The sequence below is a fragment of the Lissotriton vulgaris genome, chromosome 7, assembly GCF_964263255.1.
Source record: "Lissotriton vulgaris chromosome 7, aLisVul1.2, whole genome shotgun sequence".
NCBI classification, from domain to species: Eukaryota; Metazoa; Chordata; class Amphibia; order Caudata; family Salamandridae; genus Lissotriton; species Lissotriton vulgaris.
In genome coordinates, this window is record NC_141695.1 from 1,095,937,685 (window position 1) to 1,095,963,566 (window position 25,882).

At 43.3% G+C, this 25,882-nt stretch overlaps 1 protein-coding gene across 7 annotated transcripts in view; it reads right to left on the reverse strand.

Annotated features, from left to right (window-relative positions):
- The window catches only part of RAPGEF6 (Rap guanine nucleotide exchange factor 6), a 985,108-nt gene that overhangs the window by 27,438 nt on the left and 931,788 nt on the right, over positions 1–25,882 (reverse strand). For 5 of the 7 annotated variants that reach the window (XM_086931538.1, XM_086931539.1, XM_086931536.1 and 2 more), the window contains 4 exons: positions 18,456–18,479; positions 13,438–13,658; positions 5,312–5,500; positions 3,727–3,861 (listed from right to left, as the gene is read on the reverse strand). In XM_086931538.1, the coding sequence (XP_086787664.1) occupies positions 3,727–3,861; positions 5,312–5,500; positions 13,438–13,658; positions 18,456–18,479 (569 nt within the window). The remainder of the gene's footprint in view (positions 1–3,726; positions 3,862–5,311; positions 5,501–13,437; positions 13,659–18,455; positions 18,480–25,882) is intronic. The other 2 variants (XM_086931540.1, XM_086931537.1) reach the window with 1 other exon arrangement.

Sequence of the window (25,882 nt, forward strand, 5' to 3'; positions counted from 1 at the left end):
CCTGCTCGTTCAAATGCCTTCTGCCTCCCCAGCTCAAATACACTTCCTGGTCTTTCACCTAAACTCCATCCCACGTGACATAACTCGCTCTCTCTTATTAGATACAATGTGCTCGATGCCTACAGAAAAATCTTAATTCACAAAAAGTGAAATGAAGAAATGCAAAACATTTCATACCATAAGAAAGGATTTAAATAATAAGCATCTTTATCTTCGATCATAAACATAGTTTTTAAGGAGGACACTCCACTATTATCTTTGTGAATGGTGATTTATGCATGAGGGGCATAGGTCTACAACATGTATCCAAAGCATTGTTTATAGTGGTGCAATGGATTCCTAGATACAATTATCATGAATTCTTTGTATGCTCATTTGAACAACTATTTATATTCTATGAGGTAATGGATTTAGCGCAATGCTACTTAATATTTTAATTGCCTACTTTGTTTTATTATAAACAAAAACGAATCTGTATGCCAAATTAATTTAAACTTTGAATTATAAAATATTGTCACAATACTAACGTCCCACAAAGTTTCTTACATTAAAGCTGAAAACATACATCGGAAAATCAAGATCAGGAGCTCAATTTTAAAATTTCTGTTTCTAAATACATGGGAGTTTCATTGAGGAAACCCAATTCCTTTATCATTTGTCTGAGCAAATGCAAATTAAAAAGCATTGCAAAATGTATTAATAAAGAATTGTTATACAGTACAAATTTCCATAAAATGTTTGGGTAAAAGGTTTAAAAATATGCCAGAAGGACAGTTTGGCAATGCTTTTCAAATTGTTGTACAGGACAGATAATTTCATTGATCCAATGTGGTGCTCAGCCTCAGTGCATGCGTTTTTTGATGAGATGATACCCAATTATTCAGAGGTGCCAAATTAATTCACACCATCAACCTTTACATGGGTCGCCACTGTCTTCTCCAAGCACTAGCTCAACAGTTAGCAGGCATGACTTGGCTGTTTCCTACGGGTTTCTTCGGCAGAGAATACATCTAAGGTAGCAAAGACACTGCACTTGTTAGACATGGATTTAAATTATGGACAAGTGCATTATATCTTACACTATTTATGTCAAAACTACTACTTGGACGAGGATCAATTGGATGATATTAGAAAGAGTTGTGTTGTATTTGCAAAGGTCTTTACTAGAACTCTTTGTTAGCAATGATATAGGATTAGAATTATGATTTTCATACGTAACATTCAAATTAATGAGTTCTATTAACTTCGTGCTTGGAACATACTGTCTCTTTTCATGTTTCGAGAACTGGTATAGCCTATAAAAAAAAATCATGGAATTTGTTAATTAAAGCTAATGGTTAAAAAAATGATTTCAAGAGCACAAAAAGAGGGGGGAAATGCCTACATTGGCTGGCCAGGTGAATATAAGTGCTATTCACATTTCCAAAATACCAAATATCATGCATCAGAATTTCGAGATGTACTGTTGATCAATAAATGGCTGTCTACTGCCTGTAACGTGTATTGCACAAACATTCTAAACTTTAACAGCATTTTCCTTGGTATCAGCATAAACTCTAAAATTCCTTGGCTCTGCTATGAACTGTCGGGGTAAGTGGCTGTCCCTTTCACTCTTGGCGTACCCCAAGTATTTTACAATATCCTCTTCTCACTTACGTATATCTTTACATGTCAAAAGGGGCATGCTGTTGTGAACTAGGTTTTCCGAAAGCCAACTGCCTTCCACGTTAACAGGAAAACCTTGTCACAGAATATCTACCCAGCAGAGGCAGAGAATCCAGAAACAATTGACGAGCAGGCTAACAATGGAGTCCGCTCTCAATAGGGCATGTTACAGCGACTCAGTGTGGATAGCACTGCTGTAACAAAGCATACCTGCAAGCTGCGTTAGAATGCTGGCTTTCTGCAATAAAGGGTGATACATTCCTCCTGCAATAGTTCTAGTTCATCTTTCCGGATCAATGCTATGCTGATACACAATGCATTTGTACAAAAGGGAACAGTCACTTAAAAAAAAATACTGAACCACCACAGCTGGACTGCAAACCTGGCTGAAAATGTCAAGCGGTGCAAAGAATCACTGGGCATACAGAACAGGTTAACATTTGTCGGCGCCTCCATCAGGGCTTGCTGCCATTTTCTGTGTCTATTCTCTAAATAAGGTGTGTTAGATAACAGGGAAAGAAAACAAAATCTAAACCCTCCAAAAATTGTAAACTGTGATCAACTGATGTTATGTGACAATATGGCAGATGATGGACATCGTTTTTATGCCAATTTTCCCTACTTGATGAGCTAGCTTTCTTTTTCAGCACAACATTAGGCACCAATTGTTCAGCGGCCATATTGGGCAAGTAACAAATCAAAGCGTCTTCCTTCTCTTAGACCTTATCTGCGGACAGAGCCATACACAGGCATGGCTGCTGCCTTGGACACTACAAATGCTGGATGTGTCAGGGTCTTTTTGGCGGCTGCCAGAAGCAGCTGTGCTTTGTAGCTGATCACACACAAGAGCCTCCTCTGAGTCTTGTAGCTTTGCCTTTCTGGGTAAAACCAGCCTGTCCCTCGAGCTGCTCCTTTCCCTAAGACGTCCAAAGGGGGACCTCATCCTTTTCCTGAGCTTGCTCTCCTGTCCTGCCTGTGGTCTACGCTGCTCTTCCTCCGCCTCGCTCTGCTGCCTGCAGTCTGCGTCCTGCGCTGCTCTGCCTGTGATCTGCTGGATTCTCTTCTGCAAGTATCCCCCACCTATCCCGTAGCTACGGGGGCCGCTGCTCTTGTGGCCTGAGTCGCAGGTAAGCAGCGACGAGGATCCAAATGCATCAGGCAGGAGTGGGAGACTCGCTGAAAAAACAAATATTAAGGTTTAGATTTAGAAGGGGTCAAAGGCGGTGTACTAACGCGGAGTGCTTTACATTAGGAAGAAAGGAACACTCATCAATGCATTCTACAAAACATCCACAAGACCACCATGTTATAACTTGCTACACGCATCACTGGACATAATACAGCGCTCATTAAATAGGTCTTAATGCATTTGAGGAACAGAGCCTGACACTGAAACTGCAGCACAGTAAATGGAGCTTAGGGGGTTGCTAGTAGACGACAGACTGCTAGAGCAACCTTTACCGAGGAAGAGACATCACCCCTGTGGCCACTGCTGGTTAGTAAATTCACTTGAAGGCTCACCAGCTAGTGGTTCGGTGTAGGAGATTACATTTTTGTGTCTCAAGGAGAATCCAAAAATACTAGACATATTTAAGGTTAATAAGGAGTGCAGCAGTGCATCGAAAAACCAAAGGCATGGCTATAGTGTAATCAGTATATAAGCATATACAAGTATTAGGAAAGAAAATTCACAATTTTGAGATACCTCCTACTTTGCTAACGAAATCTCATACTTCCTCCAAACAAAAACTCAGAGACGAGTGTTGGACCCGCAGTCGGAAGCAGTTCACAAGCTTCAGGAGACATGAAGTGGGAGAGAGGCACACACTGTACACCTTAACTACACATTAGTAACCATGATGGGTGGACCTCATCTTATCGGGCTGAAATATCGACTAGCCAAGAAGCCATCTCCGGTGTCATCAGACACCACGCCAACCATGCAGGGATTTTTCCTCAGAATTAACTGTAGAAAATTGACTCATTTAAGACAACTTCAAAAAAATGTATTTACACCTTGTACCAGGAAACTGAAGACGACCTTTGAATCCTTTCCCGTACCTTTGTGTGGGGAGTTCTGGGGTGATCCAGGAGGGCTGGAGTGCAGGGATGATACCATGGATATGGTGTCCTCCGACTGTCTTTTGCCGCTACTGTCCTCTGCCAAAAGTGATGATTTCTGCGGCGAACCTGTACCTGAGGTGGAAACAATGTCAGAAGCCATTCAAACGAGGGTCAATTGTTTTGATAGTACAGAAGCCTCTTTTTCCCTAATGATTTTTTAAAGTTTAGCCCTATGAATCCCTACGTGCTATAGTATTTCAAGTGTGTTCCTCTAACATGAGAGCCATTGGCACCCTTTTATCGCTGCTATGTAGTATCACCTTATTGGGATTAACAATTATACACTTCATGGCATAACTGGGATATCAGGTGCGACTTTACCAAGGACATACATCATCTACGACAACCCAGGAGCCACAAATAATGACACTTATTTTAATATGCAAGCGGACACGGGAAATAAGAGTCTGTTCTGTGTGTAATCGAACAGTGGCATCTTGATTTTGATATTGCATTTAATATGCTTACGAATATCAATAGCTTGTGAGCATTCTTTATAATAATTTACCTACAGTGGGACTGCTGCAACATCTCATCTCTGAATACTCGCTACAATGAGCTATACATGCGGGCAGTGGTACTTAAGGTTTGCAATTACATTCGATGTCTACAGATATTTTTTACAGAAGCTTGGCCCTGCAGCTGCCTTTCTTGTCTGTATCTTCTCTGCAAGGATATCTGGCTGCTGGCCATGGCAGGTTGCCCTCTGTATGAACTGTTTATAAAGCACTGTATCACTAGTGTATGTAAACACAGCAGCATTTCTTCTCAGGTTATTCTGTGTGAGGACCATAAGCCCGAAGCACTGTGGCCGACTTTCCTTTCCATGTAACCTGCTTGAGGACATTTGTTTGCGGCCTGTGGTGTTTATCCTCCCCAGTCTGTCAATGGTGTAATGGTTAAGAGCATGGGCGGTGCACAGCTAGCCATTAAGTGTGGGATTTAAGTGTTTTTAGGTGTTGGACAGTAACCATACACACCTTGCAAGTACGTTTTTTTTCCCAGGATAAACCTGTGCAAGCAACACACAAAAGCAAAAATGTGTATTTTTAAGACGAACCTGCAACTTACAAGTGGGGTTTTCTAATGAGCTTTTCCAGACGAGTCGTCTCTTCTCCGAAATATCCTATTTGTAAGGCAAATACCTGAACTGCATAGCGAGCCCATCTATGCATCCATGTACTGTGAACTATTAATGTGTCCCATCACACTGGTTAATCATAATTGATTAAAGTGGATGCAAAAGCAGAAACGCAGACATTACTCATAAGGCGTTTTAATCTGAAAGGAGGTCCGAATTGGGCTACATTTGTAGGTATAGTTTCCAGCATCAATAAGAGGATGCGGTTACCAACGACGAGCCTGCCACAGGTCCGAGCTCTACTGGCTATTGGGAGATACAGTTGACACATAGTCCCTCTTCTCAATCCCTCCCAATCCCGGCGTCTGCTCTTTTACTGTAGTTATATAATGTGAAATATAGAACAGTACAAGATATGCAAAAAGCAGACTTCAGACTCACTACATGCACTGTGGTCCTTGGCTTGGCCTTTCTTCTTGGGGTATAAATTGACCGCTGGCACTTGCAGCACTTGGCTAATTCGGTTTGGCTGATGCAGGTGTGTTTTGGCGGCTTGGCCGATAGACCTCATTGGCGCTGGAGACATTTCTAAGGACTTGGCTCCTCTGCGATCACTTGAACTCTTTGTTACTGTATAAAAAAATGGGAAACAAGAAATAAGAGTAGCCATTTAACACCACATACATTGGAACCTTGTCAGCCACTGCAGGTCCTACATACAAGGGAAAGAGAAGGACAGAATATTGCTTCTTGCATGGACAAGTTGTCATTGTGACTATAGGGTTAGGGCAGGAGGTACAGGCTAAAGGGACTTGGAATCAAGGGAAGGAGCAATGGATTCCGTGAAACTAAACAAGACACTTTGCAGGCTTAATAACTTGGCGAACTCTCTCTCCATACTGCTGACAGCAAGGTTAGGAACAACGACGTCATCAAGGAAACAGTCGCCTCAGGAATACTTCAGGTAAATTAAGTAATTAAAATAGTCTTTTCATATACTGAAGCCCTCGGGTCGCAAATTCCCCTTTTCCCGTGTGAACCAGAAATTACACCAAGTGAGGGTATTTTATGAAGCAATTTTCCGTAGGGAATGATGACTTGCTGCGAAGAAGGGGGAACATTCTAGAGCCCCTTACCTCACCGTCTCCCCTTTAGGGCTTTTGATGCGCCAAGTGCTCTGGGAGAAGGCACACACGAGCCCCAAACAAGAGAGGGCATGCTGCTGGCATCAGGCAAAGCTAGTTTTTGTTTTATGTCAATTCGCATTTTACATGCTTTAGTTTTATGTGCCCAGTCAGTGGCTCCTTGCTCGGTCTGGAAGAAAGCCGCGGGTTACGTCTAGTTCTTTAATCGGTACAATTCTACTGAATTACTTCTAAGAGGCTAAGAGTGATCTTTCATGACTGGGGTCACGGACACTAACTAACCTTGCTGCGCTCCATACTTAAAGGCGGCTACGAGCACGGCTCAGCTGGTTGAATTGACCTAATGGAGGCCACTGGTCAGTACTAACCAACGTGATATTTCAGCACGCTCAAGCACGTCCATTATCAACTCGTGAGCTCCCCCGGTTTTAGGTATAGGCACCTCAAGGGTAGCCCCTTTGTACGTCCGATCTTGCGCAGTTAACTTAAATCGGGACGAAGCTCCTAAGACTTCGACTCCATCACTACAAATGTCCCTTGCCTCTTAGAGCCCTCCAGCCAACAAAACCAAGAAACCTCCAGTGCGCAGACGCCAACCATAGCAGCTGCCAACCAGGAACCCTTTAAACGACCGACTTAAAAACACGTTTACCTATGCTATGACACAGAAGTGCAAGGGACGGACTGGGACCATGTACAGTACAGTAAAGCATATTTACGATGGCCAGGTTCTGGCAACTCGTTCAAAAACATCACCAAGTAAGTCTCAAGCGCAATAAGGGGGCGCGGAGCTTGCGCAAAAATATCTTATCGCCAGAAGAGAGAAAATAGTAGCATTTGAGGTCTTTGGGGGTCTAGTTGTCGATGGGGATCCGAGCAAGAGCAGGGCCGCTCGCAAGCTTGAAACGTCCGTACGGGGCACAGACTTTCACAAGAACCTGAAAAGAATGGCGTTTGGACGAGAACATCAGACAAATATGTACACCTATATAATTCGTGAATACAAATATAGCAAGCATGACATTCACATTTTACTAACATGTTTTCGTTGATGTTGCCGTTGACTATTATTTCTTAACTCTGTAAAAAGAGCATTTTTTTAACGCAATAATATAAAATGACCACATAACTATCATTTAAGAAAACTACGGTCTCCAGATGAAAACCAGTATCCTGTACATCTCTAAACTATCGCTAGGTGTTGCACTTCCCTTCTGCTTGAAATTACAACTGACGAGCTACAGCCCTCAAAAAACGAATAACCTAAGCAGCAATGAAATAAACCACGTATGAGAAAAACATGGCATTTTAAATATATTTCTGTTTTACAACTAAACGTGACACACGACTCTGTAATCGGGTTGGATGTATTTTTTTTTTAACTTAGCAATGCAATTGTTTGGAAAGAAATTACCAACGCATTTCTTAGCAACTGGCTACCCGTCACGTCTGCCTATTTATCACTGCTGAGTATAATTACTGTGCAGGGTGCAGCCCGCTGCTCTGCTTTAAAATAATTTGGTACTAATATTGGTAAATTTAACTTACACATGCAGTAAGAGTAGTCAGTCAGTAATCTCTGTTCGACCTGAACCAAGCTAACCATAAAATTACATAAAACAGCAATATAAAAGATCAGCCAGAGCAATAGTACAAATAAACTAAGAACCATAATACATTAGATGTGGCTAAACACAGGAGCTACAGAAAGGCTGGTATTGCTTTTCTAATCAATGCCAATAAAAGATCGAATACATTTGAAAAGCAGCCTAGGAAATTTAGGACAAATAAAAACAATGTGCAAAGTGTCCAATATAGCAGTAGGATCACAAGTGCAACACGGGGGCTGAGAAGGCTTATGTCAAACGACCAGAAGCTGAGGGAACAGATTCAGACGCAAATAAAAGAACTAACGACCCCACAGCTGACTAGATGTTGAGTACCTCAATGTTAGAGTCCCAAAAGTATCAAGTTCTGTGCCAGTAGCCTCCGAGACCTGCTGTGGTTGGGTCCCACTGGGTATCCAGAGACAAAACTTCAAAAAAGCATGGAAGTAGCACCAGGGATGAAGTCACAGAATAGCCAATGTAATCTTTTTCAGTATTTTTTTATTCTTCTTTATATGTTTGAAATAGGACAACGGCCAATGCGTTTCGTTCCTGTTATGTTGACTTCATCAGGGCGAATAAAGTATTGAAAGGACCAAAATTCAATTTGGTGTGTCCAGGTGAAATTGAGTCAAATGTGAGGAAACCAAGTAACATCCAATTTCTAAAATGAGTCTGTGCAAAGTTACTCCAGGTTATTCAATTCGATATTCCTATACATATATGAGCAGAGTTCATCCCACATCACAACATCCAACGTGGATCCATTTGTGCGTAAAGTGTGACTGAATAAAAACCGAACTTCAATGAAAAGATGGACCAGATTATACAGGGCCAGTCGGTTCAAATAGTAGGAACCCTATATGTCCAAAATTCGAACAACAGGGTGAGTATCCAAAGACAAATGTACTTCAAATTGCAGATATTCATACGAGTCTAAACTTGTACAGAAGGCCGATGGAAGAATCAATAACATTGATTATCAGTATAAAGGGGCCATCTTCCAAAGTAAAGAAGGCTATGATAAGCCACAAATCTTCAAGTCGAGTCAACCTACACCAGAAACAGCGCCCGTATCCACGATAAGGAAGTGGATACGGGCGCTGTTTCCGGTGTAGGTTGCAATTTGAAGTACAATTGTCTCTGGATACTCACCCTATTGTTGTTCAAATTTTTGACATACAGGGTTCCTACTATTTGAACTGACTGGCCCTGTATAATCTGGTCCATCATTTCATTGAAGTTTGGTTTTTATTCAGTGACACTTTACGCACAAGTGGAACCACGTTGGATGTTTTGAAGTGGGATGAACTCTGCTCATATCTATATAGGAATATTGAGTTGAATAACCTGGAGTAACTTTGCACAGACGCATTTTAGAAATTTTATGTTACTTGGTTTCGTCAGATTTGACTCCATTTCACCTGGACACACCAAATTGAATTTTGGTCCTTTCAATACTTTATTCGCCCTGATGAAGTTCCCATAACAGGAACGAAACGCGTTGGCTGTTGTTCTATTTCAAACATATAAAGAAGATTAAAGAATACTGAAAAAGATTACATTGGCTATTCTGTGACTTCATCTCAGACACAAATAAGTCAAAAGCCATCTAGTGTTCCGGGCATATCAACTTTCAGGTAAAAATCAATTTTGTTTGAGGATTTTACCAAAAATAACACGCAAGGGAACTTTTAGATAATGCACTATTCACCCCTTTTTCCTGAAACTTACAATAAAAAGCTTGTTTGACCCACAAGATATTGGATTTAGTGACAGGGTCTGGGTCAGAAAAGAGATTGGATCTGCCAAGGTCATTCAGAAAACATTTGATATAGTTCAGTCATGGAATATGCTGCCTGTAATCCAGATCCAGGCAATCTCTTAAAATCCTACTATTAAAAACGAGTTCCTCTTTAAGCCAGACTGATAACCACAGTAATAAAGGACGGATATGAATGCAGTCTGAAGCATAACCTACACCCAATTCCTCATGAACAATCTCTGAAGGTACACATTGGGGAAGCCTCAAAACCCTTCTCAGAAATGCATTTTCAACCACCTGGATAAAATAGCCAACCTTATATCCCCAAATCTCAAAGCCAAAACTCACTGTCAAGATGCATTTAGATTTATAAAGGTCAATGTTTTCCATATTGTGAGGATGGCTAAGCTGCCTGGAAAACTTGTCAATACTACAGGTTACTCCGTTAAGACTGTGCATGGGCTTTAGTCAGAGTGTGCCAGTTCAATTTAGTATCTAACAGCATGCCTAGGAAACAGAATTGATCAGTTCAGCCTATTTAGTGGTCCTTTATCGAGCAGATTTTTGCTTTAGGTTTCATCCGGGCAAAGACCATAGCATATGATTTGGAGAAATTATTTTTCAGGCCCAAACTATCTGGTAAAGCGGTCTGACAGGTGCTGAAGGCCGTTGGCCTTACGTGCTTAAAGAACTGTGTCGTCCTCATATAACAAGGCTGGGACTAATCTGTCACCAGCCTTGGGGACATCCTTTCACTGTTCCAATAAAAAAGTGGCTAACTGGTTAATATTTAGAATAATGAAAAGCAAAGGTGCTAATATGGATCCCTGTCATACTCCCCTGGCCAGCTTTAAGTGTGGGCTACACGCCCCATTAGGTCCAAATCTTACGGAGGCCTCAAGCCCCCTGTACAAATTGTGCAGTAAAGTGACAAGTGAATTGTCCACCCACATGGACTCCAGCACAGCCCAGAGCTTGGATTTGTTAACCGTGTCAAAGGCTGTACTCAGGTGCATGAAGGCCAGATGGATGGAACCTTTCTTAACAGTGGTATACTTAATAATTAGTAGAGGTTCAGATTATGTTCAATCGCCCCTCCTGCCCGAAGCCGTTTTGTATACTGACAGTATGTTATGCTCCTCTGCCCACACTGTCTGCCATTCAGCAGGACACAACAAACGATTTTTACTTCCAGATCCAAACGGAGAAATAGGCCTACAGAAAACTGGATCGACTCTACTCCCCTTTTTATAAATCGGAACAATCACTGATTTTTGCCAGGATGAAGGAATTTGACTGTGAGCTGCCGCATTTAAGTGTTGTGTGATAACAGGGACATACAATTGAGCAACAATCCTGCAAAGACTGGTCAGATGTCACCTCTAGGGGAGACCTAATGCGCGGAGGTGGGTAAAAAACTCAAGGGATGAATTGAATGTCAGTCCAGATTGAAAAATTAGGCCGGCTGTTAAATACGATCTGCTCCACCATCCTGGAATTTCTAAAATTGCCCACAATGCAATCCCCTGAACCGGATTTATAAGAATCCCTATTCCACCCCCCCTTGCGTTCCACAATGATCTCTTTGAATAGGATCGAAGGTAAGAGACTCATCTGATTCGAGATCGAGTGGGTCACCTTATTTTTAATCATACAGTAGTTTTCTTCCACCCCCTCTTTGAGGGGTGGCACATTGAACAAAATAAGAACATGGGGTGTTGAGGAAGGATGTAATTGCAGGACAAACTTTGAAGGATTTAAGGTGCTGGTATTAGACGCGTGGGCCTGTGCAGGATGGCAGTTAGAATTAAGGGGGGAACCTCCTCTATTAGGCACAGAAGCATTAGGAACTACAGGGACTCCAATGGGAATATTAATAGGAATAGACAATTTGCTCCCTGTGTTAGGCAGGATGTTAGAACAATTGGCGCCCTCCTGGGTGCTCTGCATGGGGGCATCACTATAACTATCCCGATCAACAAGAGCTAAAAAGGCGCTTCGGGCTGGACCATGATGTGGCCTGGTGTGCAGTGGATTAGAAACTTGTGGTGGAATGCTCGAAGGTGGTATCAAATGGCAAATTCCAGCTTGAGGTTCTCCAATAGGTTGACTATATTGTCCAGGCCCAATTCCAATTTCCCCATCCTCTCCTCCAAGCTGAATATACGTGCACAAAGGGACTCAAAAGTCCAACAATTTTTTAAGGCTGTATTATGCAAGACAGTTTGGGTACTGCCTGAGTCTACAGGGGTTGCGTCCAAATCAATTGGCTTCTTGCTTTTCCTTCCACCTTTTTTCCCCCCGACGGGTGTCTGGATCATTGATATAGTTGCCTTAATCTTTCGTTTCACAATCACTTCTGGGACAACAGCCTGAGTGGGACCGTTTACAGTATGAGGCTTCAACTTTAATTCTAGTGAAGGCGCCTCTTCCATGGGACTTCTTAAAAGAAGAACATTTGAAATAGCCTGAGCAGTTAAACTCGGGGGCTGAACCTCAGCACAAGTAGCCACGCTATTAGTGTTCAAGGGGAAGGAGGGCAGTTTTTTGAATTTTTTTTTACCTGAGTTTTATATAGTGCGAACTTGACCAAGTATCGGATATCAGAGCGCTTTACATAGCACCAGTTGCGTTATATGAGGACACATTCATTTCTGTTAGGCATGGGGAGATTGAGTGATTTGCCCAGAATCACAGGATGTTCAGCATCATTGCCGAGACTCAAACCCGGTTCCCCAGATTCGAGGTCGACCGCCCAAGCTGTGATGGCCAACTCCTCTCCATCCACCTTCTGCATTATTTATTCGATATAACCCTAACAGCATTATTATGGAAAGTTAGGATAGAGTACTGAGTTCTGTGCCTTTTATCCACCATGTTCACAACATTCCCCTTTCTTTTGCCCACACAGATGACTGTCAGAGAAGAGACTACTGCTGACTATCCAGATTTATTTATTTATTTATTTATTTTTACCATTTATTAAGCGCACTGTTACCGGGCAGGTGTCCTGGCGCTGAAATGATGTGCTTTCTCCATGCGATGATAGTCCTATAGATTGAAAAGCCATGTTTTAATGTTCTTCCTAAATGTCACCGATCACCTTGCAGACAAGCCACAGGGCAGATTAATCACAGAGAATATAACTCAGCCCAAACAACCGTTGTGAGAGGGGTTGCCCAGCCCAGCCGGGCACAGACAGGCCCACCCTCGCTCAGGGCGCATCCTGCACTGCGGGAAACCGTCTGCGTTCTTAAAGTGCGATTGACGGAGTCTGGGCTTTCCTGTGAGCAAGGGAAGCTGGGGGACGAAGTCCCACCCCAGTCAGGGCCAACAAATCAGGTGCAGGCAAATATGGGCAGGGAAACACGCTTCAACACCTCAAACTCGGAAACTTGGAAAAAACATTACTGGGATTTGGCAGGGATCTCAAATCATGTATTCCTAGCTGCATCCCACACAGAAACAACCAGTATAAATGTACTTCAAGGCCCCTAATTCATCTTACGTCAGGCATGCAGATATCCAATTTTTCTCAAACGAAAAGATGGGAGGTTCCTACTTTGGAACATGTTTTAGGTCTAAAGCATAAAGACAAAATATACAAGTTTACTCCCTTGACATTCTCTGCTCAGCCTACGATGTGGTCAATAATAAACCCAAGGAGCTGCAAGGCGGGCCCAGGGGTTTTTGTAGTGGACAACTGGAAGAATGAGTGTCAGTTTCAATCGAGCCCTTTCCTTGTAGTTTCATCTGAAAGTAACATTTGCATATGTCTCATTAGGTGAGGGATGAGTCACTACTAAAAGCTTTTTCACATTCATCTCACCGAGTAAACAATTTCAGACGAACTACACAAACAAGGCAAACATAAAGCAACTGAAAAACACACTGCAAAGAGAGAGTTTGCAGAGGATGCTGAAAAAATGCATTTGATTTTCATTTCATTTGTACAAAGAATGTAAGGAACACATTTGGGGGACAAGTGCCCCCTTGAACTGGTCGTGAGCTCAACCTGGCTTTTCTCAACCTAATGAAAACGTCACTCACAAGTGCTGTAGGAGGCTTCGCACTGCAGGGACATGATCTGGAACTTCTCTTCGTCGGTCTCTACATTCAGGTTGGAAAGATACTGCTTCACTTTCCGGGCCATCTGGGCGTCCTCGTACAACTTCTTGGCATTGAGAAGGGAGCTGCGCCGGGCGCGTTTCTTGTGGGCGCCTCCTTGCACGTCGAGCATGTTGGAATTGGTGCTGCCCTGGCTCAGGGACCTGCAAGAGTCAAAAAAGGTGCGAGAAGCATTAGTGAACCCCCAGGAAAGAGGACATGAAGTACCAAAAGCTTAGGTTCATTTCTGCTCTTATTTATGCAGTTAATTCTATTGCAAGCAGAACAGAATTAGTATGATGGCAACAGCAGCTGGAGATGCTTTCCTTAAAAGTAGATCGGATATTAATGTTTAAAAGATGGGGCTGGTTTATATGCTTCTGCTGGGCTGTTGTTATGCTTTGCAACCAGGAAAGGGTAATGATTAGTTCTAAAGTAAGCAACAATACAATGTGCAACCTGCTCTAAAAAGATTCAAGGTCCATCAAAGACAATCCAGACATCCATTGGTACGGCGACAGTAGGCCGTCTGTACCCGCTGCTGACGCTGCCGAAGACATGAATTTACACTGTTGTCATTTGAGAGCAATCCACAAACACAGACAAATCACTTTCACCTACCTGGAAGCACAGCACTAGTAAAGTAAAAAAAAAAACTCACAACAAATTTAAACTGATCTAAAACATAAAAAAATATATTGATTATAGGCCTGATGGGCTAAAAGATGGTTCTCAGAGGAGATATAAGCAGGGAAGATAGGATGCCTCATATTTTGCAGACACTACATTTCTGTTACTTCTGTTCTTTTACGCTCTATCTTCATTTCCATATGAAATATGTTGCCTCTTCCGAGAGCTTGAGAAAGTAGACCAGTTTCATATCTCTGTTGACCTGGTCCGTGTGGAGTGAAGCTGCGCAGTGTTCATTTGACTCTCCTGATTGTCTCTGAAGGATCTCCTCTGGGTTTGGAGCTAAGGTGAGGGAGGCGGTGTGACCGGACGCTTCTGCACTGCCTCTAATCTCCCACACCAAGCCAGGTCACTACAATGACCGCGAACACAGATCACAACACACATAACCGGATGCCCTACAGGAACAGATTTCACAGAAAGCGCTGCTCTGTTTTAAATAACCAAGGCATATACATTATTGTCGACAGGCCCCACAAATACAAAATGGCGTAGCAAGGATGGCAAGGGCAGTAAAGGAAAACAAACCCCACAAGGGCTGACTGGCTAGTAAAAAACAGTCTTTACTGAGGTGCAGTGGGCGGGCCTCTCACAGCGGCAAGCCCCCGGTGCAACTGAACTTGTGCCGCTATTGGTGGGTAAGTCCCTACAGACAAAAAAACAAGTGAACTAAACAGCTGTAAACGAGGTGACCTAAAGAAGGAACAAGTGCAAGTAGCTAGAAACAATCCAGGAGCAGGACATCTCTAGTTGTGTACTGAAGAGGGAAGTAAAATATGTATCAACCTACTGCAGCGGGAGTACACACATTTAACAGTGGTCGGGTAGGGCTGTGCTAAAGCCAAGAGCTGTGGAACCAGGAGACAACTGTGATATGCATGACGTGAAAAGGTGAACGCGCAGCAACCATGTAGGGAGAGAGCAAACCTGCAGTAGAAAGTGGTTGGAAAAACAGAGAAGGTAAAAGTTGAAATAACAAAGTAAGATCAATGTACTTTTGTGGGGCAGCGAGGAAAGGAGAGGAATAGATCATCAAGGAGTAAAGTCAATGGGGGGGACATAGTGTAAACGAGGCCCCCCTAAGACCATGCCACAATGACTACAGGCAGAAGGTCTGGGGTGTTTAAATTCTGCTACAAACAGTTTTTTGAGAAACAGAAACAAACTGTAAAGAGATAAAAGACGAAGGCGAAAATCAAAAGAAGACCCCACATCTCATCTCTGCACTGTGGAGGGGGGGGGGGGGAGGCAGGGGGGGGTGGTGGATTTCAGTAGACCAAACAAAAGTATCCTCTCTTTTGAAGACATGCAATAAATGGAGTGGGGAACAGACTACTTAGAAATAAAGGCACATGTGTGTGAGAACGGATTTACAAAAGAAAATAACACGAGTGTTCATCTGGATGGTGGTATCTTGAAAGAAGTGTGCAATACAAGTATTGATTACAGAGAACACATCCTGGACGAACGGAGTACTGGGATTTAATACTTTGTAAGGAGTAGGAAGTCTCCTTGGCTTCCTGCTTCATAGCTACGATAAAGTTAAAGCCCCATTATACATACAGCAAGAGGACAGGATCAAGAGTACCCAGAACTGGTGTCTGAGACTTAACTGGCCCAGCAATGCAGGGAAGCAGATGTATAGAAAACGACCTGGGATGCCTCCAAGACCTATGCGAAGTTGTGACATAAAAACTAAAAGCGTGTAAGTCTTAAGCTAGGCATAGCTCAGCTGGAATGCTCCAGCTAGTAAGACACATGTTGAGAAGAAGAAGGAAGCTCTATTCAGAGGAATGGGAAGGAAAGGGTGGTCTCCTGAAAAGAATCTCACCAAGAAGGCAATAACTGCAGAGCCATATCTGAGGTCTAAGCCTGGAAGAGTGCTTGCATTTAGTTTATCATCAGAAAAGTATCACCGTGGTCATTTATGCATCAGCCTTTTCTATGCAAGGGAAATCCAATTTTCTCTTTGCAGCACAGGATTAAAGAGGGTCATATATGGCCTGTTAACAACAAGGCTGCATGGGATAGGGGTCATTTCCATTCATTTGTATCATGTGTTATTAGGAGCTAAGCATAACAATCAGTAAGAGTCTGAGAATGTATATAAACTCCTCAATACAAAACACCATCTCCAATAAAAACGGGCAACTTGCAATTAAGATTTATTTCTCCCAGTAAACTGGATTCTCTATATACTTTATCATATGAATACTGTATCATCTCTAAACGACAGAATTTCAGCACTATGAGAAAATAAACACTTACAAAGCCAATGCGTGTGGCTGACTGCAGTGCATACAAACACAACACATAGCAAGCCTGTCATTTTTTAAGGCGGCACAGAGAAATGGTCACAAGAAGTGGCCAATACTCATCATAAAACTTCAGAAGGTGCAATTAAACAAGCCACCCACACAGCAAAAACTTAAACTAAACATTTTGACTGATTTTTAATTATGAATGTTGAATTCTAAAAGCACTTACGGGGAGGTTGCCAGGTAACACAAAATTCTGAAAACATAACACGAAACTGGGTCCACAAGAGATTATTAGAAAATATATCCATTTTAATTATCCTAATATGACCTTGTAAAAATACGGTTTAAAAAAAGATTACAGCACAAAGGAATTATTGTGAATCTTTCATTAATGTCACCTCTATTTATTTCAGAGCTCAAAAGAAGTCATAAGAAAATACTACCCTACGGCTACAACATTGGCTGGAGTAATAATACCCGCACAATCTACTCCCTCATTTCATCGCTTCAGAGAAGAAAACACAACCAAGAGCTCATTCCTGCACCTTTGAGGCATAAGTAGGCATGTTGGGATGTATTACTACTCAGCTTCATCGGGCCAGCGGTTCATGTGATCCTGATTCTAGATATGTGCCAATCCCAGCAATCAAGCCCATCAGATTCTTAAGGTTTCTTCCATCTAAAAAAGTCCTACAGCTTGTTCCAATCCTAGAAAACTTGGTGATTTTTAGTAATTGTTCTTTTTGAGAGCTCTTTCTGTGCAATTAACTATTGCACATGGTCGACAGATGTTGGGTAGCACAAACAAAAACACGGTGCTCTCATGGGCTAGTCAAAGATTCGCCTTTTAGCACTTTCAAGTCCTCAGACAGTCTTGCTGGTGTCTTCACGGTGCCATCGAGTAGTTACGGGTAAAGCTAAGAGTCACACCAAAGAGATTCTGTTCTTAGTTGGGGGTAGGGGGCGAATGGAACCACTCTAGGACTCCAGGTTTGAGTAGTCTCAAGAGTGTGTTGGACTTTTATGCAGTGGGTGTTTGACAGTAATTTTAGGTGTGACCTACTCATTCCAAACATCTGTGTTTTATTTGTTCAGTTCCACAGACAGGTGAGATAATTAGGGGAAGGGGAGATGGTCCTCTACTCTCAGTGATGCAGCTTAAAGACGCTGGGATCCTAAATTAACTTTCTTAATAAACATGTAAAGTTAAAGTAGCCGTTGGAACTTAAAAAAAATCTTCAATACTGGTAATTGATTCAAAACTTATTCCAAAATTGAGAGGCTGCCAAGAAGAGAAGGAGACACATTGTGTGGTGGACGTTCTTTGCTAGTAGAAAAATAAACTGTGTAGTAGCAGTAGCCCAATAGTAAGACCGGGACTATGTATCTGAGCATGGATTAATGCTGTCTTTATCATTTTAATCATAATGTATTTTATCTATAAAGGAGAAATTCAAGAATATGTGCCCCATTCTAGGTAGAATAGCGCAAGTTCCACAAAAATGCTTTTCCACAGTGCACATTACTCTAGCAGCGTCCCTGTACGTGGTCTGCTCCGCTTTATGAAACAGTACGTCTTGTGCTATATTACTTGGGAAGGTTATCTTGCCGCTAAGCATTGGTCATAACCTGTGGTGAATTAATGATGAGGACAGACTAGATCCATATTGCTGGACGGGCTTTGGTTGCATGCGATAGGGCAAACTATTCCCTATCGTGGCAGTCAAAGATAAAAAAATCCCTTGATTTTGAAAGAGGTTTTCACATTTCAAGCACGCAATCAACCCAATGATCAGCAAATGTCAGGACCCCTACCTAACAAGACACCGGTAAACCAGTTTAGCTGTGTCATCTCAATGTTTATAAAACACTAGTAGCTACTGGTTACAAGAACAAGGAAAATGGTTAATAAAATGCATGCTGCATTTCAGGTGCATGCACTAATGAGAAGGATGCAATGTGTTAAAAGTTAACAAACCGTAGGTCTGTTGCATTCATCTCACTACTTACCCCAGACTCCTCCACCTCTTCTTCCTGTAAGCAAGAGCCACATACATTGAAGCACGTGTTTTTCAATAGGGAAGCACAGGAAAAAGAGCAGAGTCAAGAGTCAGGAAGGAAAGATGATGACAGAAAAGGAACATAAAAATGTCTACTATATGAAAATTCACCCACCACAAACAAAGACAGAGTTAATGAGAAGCAGATGTCAAAAGGTAACTCCGTGAACAGACAGACAGACAAATGATCAGCTTGGTGCTTGGTTCCAGCTACAAGATCCCGGTGATCTTTCCAAGCACAGGCTTTATGCTGCAACAAGAAGCCAATGGATAACCAAGTATGAATGTGGGAAGGGAAGGGAGGACTCGGTGTCGTATACAGCTTGAAGGATAGGTATGTTAAGTAATTTGATAAAGGTATCGTTCAAAGAAAGTCCAAAAAACAATAGGTTCAAATGTAATAATATAATAATAAATAATCACTACCCTAAATTAGAACAATGCACTGTCCGTATCCTCTAATCAGTTTTGTGGCTTCCACTGTCTTCACCTACACCAACTAAAAGGTCTTCTTTTATTCAAGGAAACTTCGATGTACCACCTCTTGCTCGGAATTACTCTACCCAGTCCAACAAGGTACGTAGCACAGCACACTCAAGGTTGCCAACACAATAACAATGTTTTCTGCTCAGACTCCCCTTATCCGACTTTCCCTGACTCACAACAAGCATGGCATACAGTTTCAATGATGCTCCCTATTCCCAAAATGAACACAGCTTCCATGGATTGAAGAACACTGGGCATACAGCGCACTGCAATCCTCACCATCTCCGATAGTTCAACATATGAAAGGTTTCACTGCACATAATACACAGATCTAGATACCAAGATGCTGAAGACTATGATCTGAAGCATAAACACTTTATTTAAAAAATACACATGTTCTGCTCCACACCTGCAGTAGATGGCGTGGTACACCATTCTCACGGCTAGCCGTGTTCTCAGTTACACAGCAGGCTTTTAGCTGCTAAAATTGCAAAAGTAAAAGTTGTTTGCCTCTGTTGATATTTCTGGAGAATTTCATAATGTTACCACAGATCTCTCAAATTAAGAATATCCCTTCCAGGCATCCGACTGGTTTGAAAGAACAAACTTCTTACTTTGTGACTTTTTTTGTGGAAACTATTTAACCGCATATTCTTTACCTTTTGAATTCCCTCCGGTGCTAGACTTGAACTGGAAACGTTTCCAGCAAATGTGTGAGTTCGCCGATAGGTGGCACCATTGGACTCTACAGCGATCTCGCCCTACCTCCGGAGGTGAAAGCAACAAGCTATATATAGGTGCCACTCCTGCGTACTGAATCCGTTTATCAGAAAGCATTCTATGCCCTCAGACGCAGAGCATCAGTAACAGACTGTGAATATGATTGTGTGCAGAATCTAATGATTGCTCACCAAAGCAGAACCTACCAAAAGGCGAAGGCTCTGAAGAGTAGGCTTGACACCAGGACAGGACCTAGGGGGAAAATAACCCTATCTGTGTACCAGTGAATCAAGGCCGTAATGCCTGTCCTGTGTGTGGACAGGTGCCCATGTAGCAGCCCGGAGATGGCCAGAGTTGAAACAACATATCCCCCCCCTATGCCGTAGTGGTCGCCTTCGGTCTAGTACAACGAACTCAAAGGCCATAGGAGGCCTCTTCTTAGCCACGGCATAGCACATTTTTATTCGGAGAACTAATATTGGGTTAATGTCCATTTCTGGATAGCCTTTCTCATCTTCGCACCAGAAAACCAAACCACATAAACAGTTGATGTCCCTTAGTTCGATCACCGTGAAAGTCCTTCCAGGAAGAGTACCACAACTGGCTACTTAAATAGTGAGGCATTACAGAGGCAAATATTTAAATAACAGAGCTGACAAATAAACGTTATTGTTGCCCACAGCAATGCTTGTAGGGCCAAAGACAGGACAAATATCAGTATATCAAAAGGTTTAGCCTGCAATGGCATACTCAGACAGTCCACACACCAGACCACAAACTTAAAGAAAGTAAATTGACTTTGTGGATGGAGTCCTGTCACCAAGAGGATCCCTACCACCTCTATAGTAAATCAATTGGTTCTGCTCAATCTCCATGCATGGAATTGTAGCACATGTAGATTCAGATAAAGGAACATGACCTGTTGGTGGAACAGCAAGTCCTCCTACAGAGATAGCCGAAGTGAAGAGCAAATACTTCGGCACAGCAGACTGGAGTACCAGTCTTCAAGCCAAGTCTGGGACGATTAGGATTATCTGGGTCCCGTCCATCTTAGCCTTCTTCAGGTCTTGGAGAAGAAGTGGCAGAGGAGATAGAGTCCCTCCAAAGCCGGAATGCTTCTGACAGGAAGCCTTGAGGTGAACACTTTAGAGAGCAAAATTCTCAACCACGAGTATTCTCTACATTACCAAAGAGATCAACCTGAGGCATGCACCACTGGGTGAAGGCAACTTGAACTACGTCCGGGTACCGAAGCACTCATGGTCAGCTAAATGGCATCTGCTGAGCTTTTCCATCCTGGGGTTCAGACAACCTGCCAGATGGTTGATAGTCAGCGAGATACCCTGACAGTCCAGCCAACACCACAGTTTCTGTGCATCTGGCACGTCACCCACACTGTGCTGCTTGTACAAGTACCATATGGCAAGCATATTGTCTGTCAAAACTTGCATAGGGATGACCTTAAAAAAAAGAAAAAAGTCCCTGAGGGGCAACCATATCGCACACAGTTCCAGGAAGCGGATCTGGTGCCTCTCCGCCAAAGGAGACGAGATGCGTCTTACCTCCACCTCATCCAGGTGGACTGAAATGGGAAAATAAAAGGATGATTTTTTTGCATTCTAAGGAAAGAGAAAAAGCAGGCTGTGAGTTGATTGATGTGCTTGGAGAAGTTAAGCTTATCAATAGTGAAGCCTATGTTTTCAACACGTTCCACGGACCACAATAGGCCACTACGGGGGGCTCCATATCCGCGTATGTTGACCGACAAAACTTTGATTCTGTCACTCTTGAGCTTGATGGGGGTCCGCATTGGCTCAGAGGGCTGTTTCTGCCAGGACCGCACTGTACTGGAATAGCCTAAAAATGTAATCTACTGTTAGTATAACTGTCTACCAGATATTGAGGTACCCGGGAGGGAGGGGCAGGAAGGGTGGGACTGTGCCTTAGAGTATTAGCTGGAGAACCCAGCGATCGGTCAAGACCATTATTCAAATAGAGGAAAAGTGGGAGAATGCCTCGCCATTGTAAAATGATGATGAAAGGGTAGGGAGATAGAGAGGTTTCGAGGTAGCAGAGGATGGCGGGGACTGGATCTGGTGCAGCTGCTGCCTTCCTCTAGATCCACCCTTGCAACTAAAGGCACAGTTAATATTATGGTACTATTTATTCAGAATGCTATACTCAGAAGTGCATCCTGGTACTAAGAGAAAGGAAAATACTGCAAGCATCAAGTTGCTGGTAGAAAAGCCAGCTTTCTGATGTTTTCGGAAGAGCAAGGGACAATTATGAATTCTAAGGGTTTGAGGTAACAAATTCCATAATGTGGCACCCAAACTGGTTTCCCTGATGCGAGGCCCTACAGCATGATTAGCCAGTATTGAATGCAATACGCACAGAGGTGTAGAGTTCTGAAGTTTCTTTCTGAGGTAGAGAAGGCCAGTGTTGGTAATGGTGGCATGGACCAAGCAGAGTGATTTGAATGACACGTGCTTCTTGATAAAGAGCAAGCAAAGCTGGTGAAGTGCATTCTTGGTTGGAAAATCCCAGGTGCATTCACAAGAAATGCGTTACTTACCTGTAACAGCAGTTATCCAGTATTGGTATCTTTCATAGATTCACATGCCTGAATCATTCCCCGTCGTCGGGGTAGGAGTCCCGGTAAATAACAATAGTAATGTCACATAGACATATACTTAGTACTAGGCCAGAGGCCTCACATTAGTAGCCTATCTTGGTCCTTATGTAAAAAGGACCAAACTTTGGCCAGGAGCCAATCAGCTACCATCACCCCTCTCACCTTCCTGGAAGGAGCCCTAGTCCCTCAGATTTTCGTAAGCACAGTGCTAAGTAGTACCTACTGAGAGGGGAAAGGTGAGCCCTTCCAGGGGAGGCGGTGGGTTGCATGTGAATCTATGAAAGATACCAATACTGGATAACTGCTGTTACAGGTAAGTAACGCATTTCTTATCCAGTATTATGGGTATCTTTCATAGATTCACATGCCTGAATCAGAATAGCAAGCAATAATGAGCACATTTCGCATAATACATTCGTAAAGACATAATAATCTTATCATAAGTTGTTACACAGTTTACATGATACTCACAACCTGATAAGAAATGTGCGATAAATTACCTGGAAGGTGGGATGTTAGGAAGAAGGCTCACCACTAATGAAATAGATGACGTAGGACAGCCTGTCCCACTGCCGCATCCTTCATAAGTTCAGAGTCCAAGCAGTAGTGCTTGGTGAACGTATGTGGTGTCTTCCATGTCGCCGCTCTGCAAATGTCCACAATGGATACCCCAGCAAAGAGCGCCATGGAGGTGCATACCGCTCTAGTGGAGTGTGCTCGAACTTTTGAAGGCAGAGGATGGCCCGCCTGTTGGTGACAGAAGGCGATGGCCGCTGAAATCCATCTGGAAATGCTCTGTTTTGTCAAAGCTAGGCCTTTTCTGGGCCTGCTAAATGCAACAAACAATTGGTTGGACTTTCTAAATTGCTCCGTCCTGTGAAGGTAGAATTTGAGACATCGTTTCAGGTCCAATGAGTGTAGAGATCTTTCAGCCGCAGATGATGGATTCGGGAAGAAAGATCTTAGGACAATAGGTTCGTTGAGATGGAAAGAGGACGGAACCTTCGGTATAAAGTTAGGGTTAGTCCGTAGAATGACCCTGTCGTTCTTGAACTGGATGAAGGGGTCTTGCACAGAAAAAGCCTGCAGTTCACTCACTCTCCTTGCTGACGTGAGCACCAGCAATAGAGCTGTTTTCCATGACAAATATTTTAGATCTGCTCTGTGGATTGGCTCAAACAGGTGTTTCATTAGTTGAGCTAGTACCACATTTAGTTGCCATGTAGGTGGAGGTGCTCTAACTGGAGGGAAAGATCTGAATAATCCCTTCAGAAACTGTTTGATTAGTCTGTTGGTCCATAGTGAAGCTCCACACGAAGATCGTCTGAACCTGGATATGGCCGCCAGGTGGACCTTTATTGAAGTGTGTGCCAGTCCTGAATTGGCTAAGTGGAGCAAGTAGGGCAGAATTTGTGCTGGAGTAGAAGTGAACGGATGTAATTTCTGAGCTCTACACCACAAACAGAACCTTTTCCACTTGAGGGAATACGTCTTATTAGTACTTTCAGCCCGAGCCCGGGCTAAGACGACCCTGCATTCCTGTGGAATATCTAAATCCTGGAACTCTCTGAACTCAGGAGCCAAGCCGATAATTTTAGAGATGTTGGATCCGGATGCTGGACTTGTCCCTGGTTCATTGTGAGGAGATGTGGGCATGTCCTGAATAGAGTTGGAGGTTCCAGCGATAGAAGGTGTAGTTCTGTATACCAGTGTTGGCGCGGCCACGCTGGGGCTATCAGGATCATGGTACAACTCTCTGCCTTCAGTTTCCGGAGAACCCTGGGGATCAGGGGAAACGGTGGAAAAGCGTAAGCAAAGACGTTGCACCATGTCATCAAAAAGGCATTCCCTAGGGACCTTTTCTGGGGAAGCCAGCTTGCGTAATGTTGGCATTTCGCGTTCACTTCCGTCGCAAAGAGATCCAGGTGAGGTTTGCCCCAACGGGAGAACACCGAGTCGAGCGTCTTCTGGTCGAGCTCCCACTCTTGGCAAAGTGATCGCTGCCTGCTTAGCGAGTCTGCCAGGGTGTTGTCTACTCCTGGGACATACTCTGCCCGCAGAGAAATGTCGTGTTGTAGCAGCCAGATCCAAATTTGCTGAGATTCTCGAGATAATGTCCTGGATCGAGTACCACCCTGCTTGTTCAGGTAGTGCATTGTGGTGGTGTTGTCCGTCCTCACAAGCACTGGGGAGTTCCGGATTCGGGGTAGAAATGCTCGAAGTGCCAAGCGAACCGCTCGTAACTCTAGCAGATTGATGTGGAGTTGTTTTTCTGCCACTGACCATTGACCATGCACTTGCAGTTCTTGCAGGAACGCCCCCCATCCTTCCAGTGAAGCGTCTGTGGTTATCACATGAGGAGAGACTGGGAGAAGAAAAGGGAGACCCTTGTTTAAGTTGTCGCCCAGAAGCCACCATCTCAGAGCTGTTTTCATGACCTGAGTGATCTTGATCCAGTCGTCGAAAGACCCTGTACTTTGGATCCACTGATTTGTTAAAGCTTCCTGTAGAGGCCGCATGTGTAGGCGACAGTGAGGAATGAGAAAAATGTTGGAAGACATCATTCCTAACAACGACTTGAATAGTCAAACTTTGACTCTCTTTTTGGTCTGAATGTGGGCGGCCAGGGTCTTCAGCTTGACCTGACGTTCTCTGGAAGGGAAGGCTTTCTCTTGTTGTGTATCCAACGTTGCTCCCAGGAAATTGAGACGTTGTGACGGTTGGAGAGTTGACTTTTCCTGGTTGAGTGTTAGGCCCAGATTCTCGAAGAGATGAAGGCAGGCCGAAGAGGACTTGGCTACGCCTGTCCGAGTCGGAGTTTTGATGAGCCAGTTGTCTAGGTAGGGAAAGACTTGGTGATGATGCTGACGAAGGTATGCCGCTACCGGAGACAGACACTTTGTGAAGATGCGTGGAGCTGACTTCAGGCCGAATGGTAAAACTTTGAACTGGTAGTGTCTGCCTGCCACTGCAAACCTCAGAAATTGTTGATGACTCTTGTGAATGAGGATATGAAAATAGGCATCCTGGAGGTCTAAGGATACCATATAGTCTTTTGGATTGAGTAGGTGTAATACCTCCTGGAGGGTAACCATACGGAAGGACTGCTTCTTGAGGTATTTGTTTAGGTTTTGTCCAGTATTGGTCTCCACTGCTTCTGCTCCTTTTTTCTGATCAGGAAGAATCGGGAATAGAATCCTCTCCCCTTCTGACCTCGAGGAACTCTTTCCACTGCTCTTTTCTGGAGCATTAGAGAGAGCTCCTGTTGAAGTAGGTTTAGATTCTTGTGCTGCATCGGACATGGTGGGTTCGGAGGAGGATGCTCCACAAACTCCAGCGTGTGTCCGAAGCGAACTAACTGCAACACCCAACGATCTGTTGTAATTTGCTTCCAATTGTGAAGGAAGTTGGTAATTTTTCCTCCAACTACGAATTGTGGAGAAGAGGTGGAGGCTTGCTGGAGAAAGCAGTCATTGGCGTCTGTAATTATCTTTCTTTCCTCCTTTCCCTCGAAAGGACGACTTGTTGTATGAAGA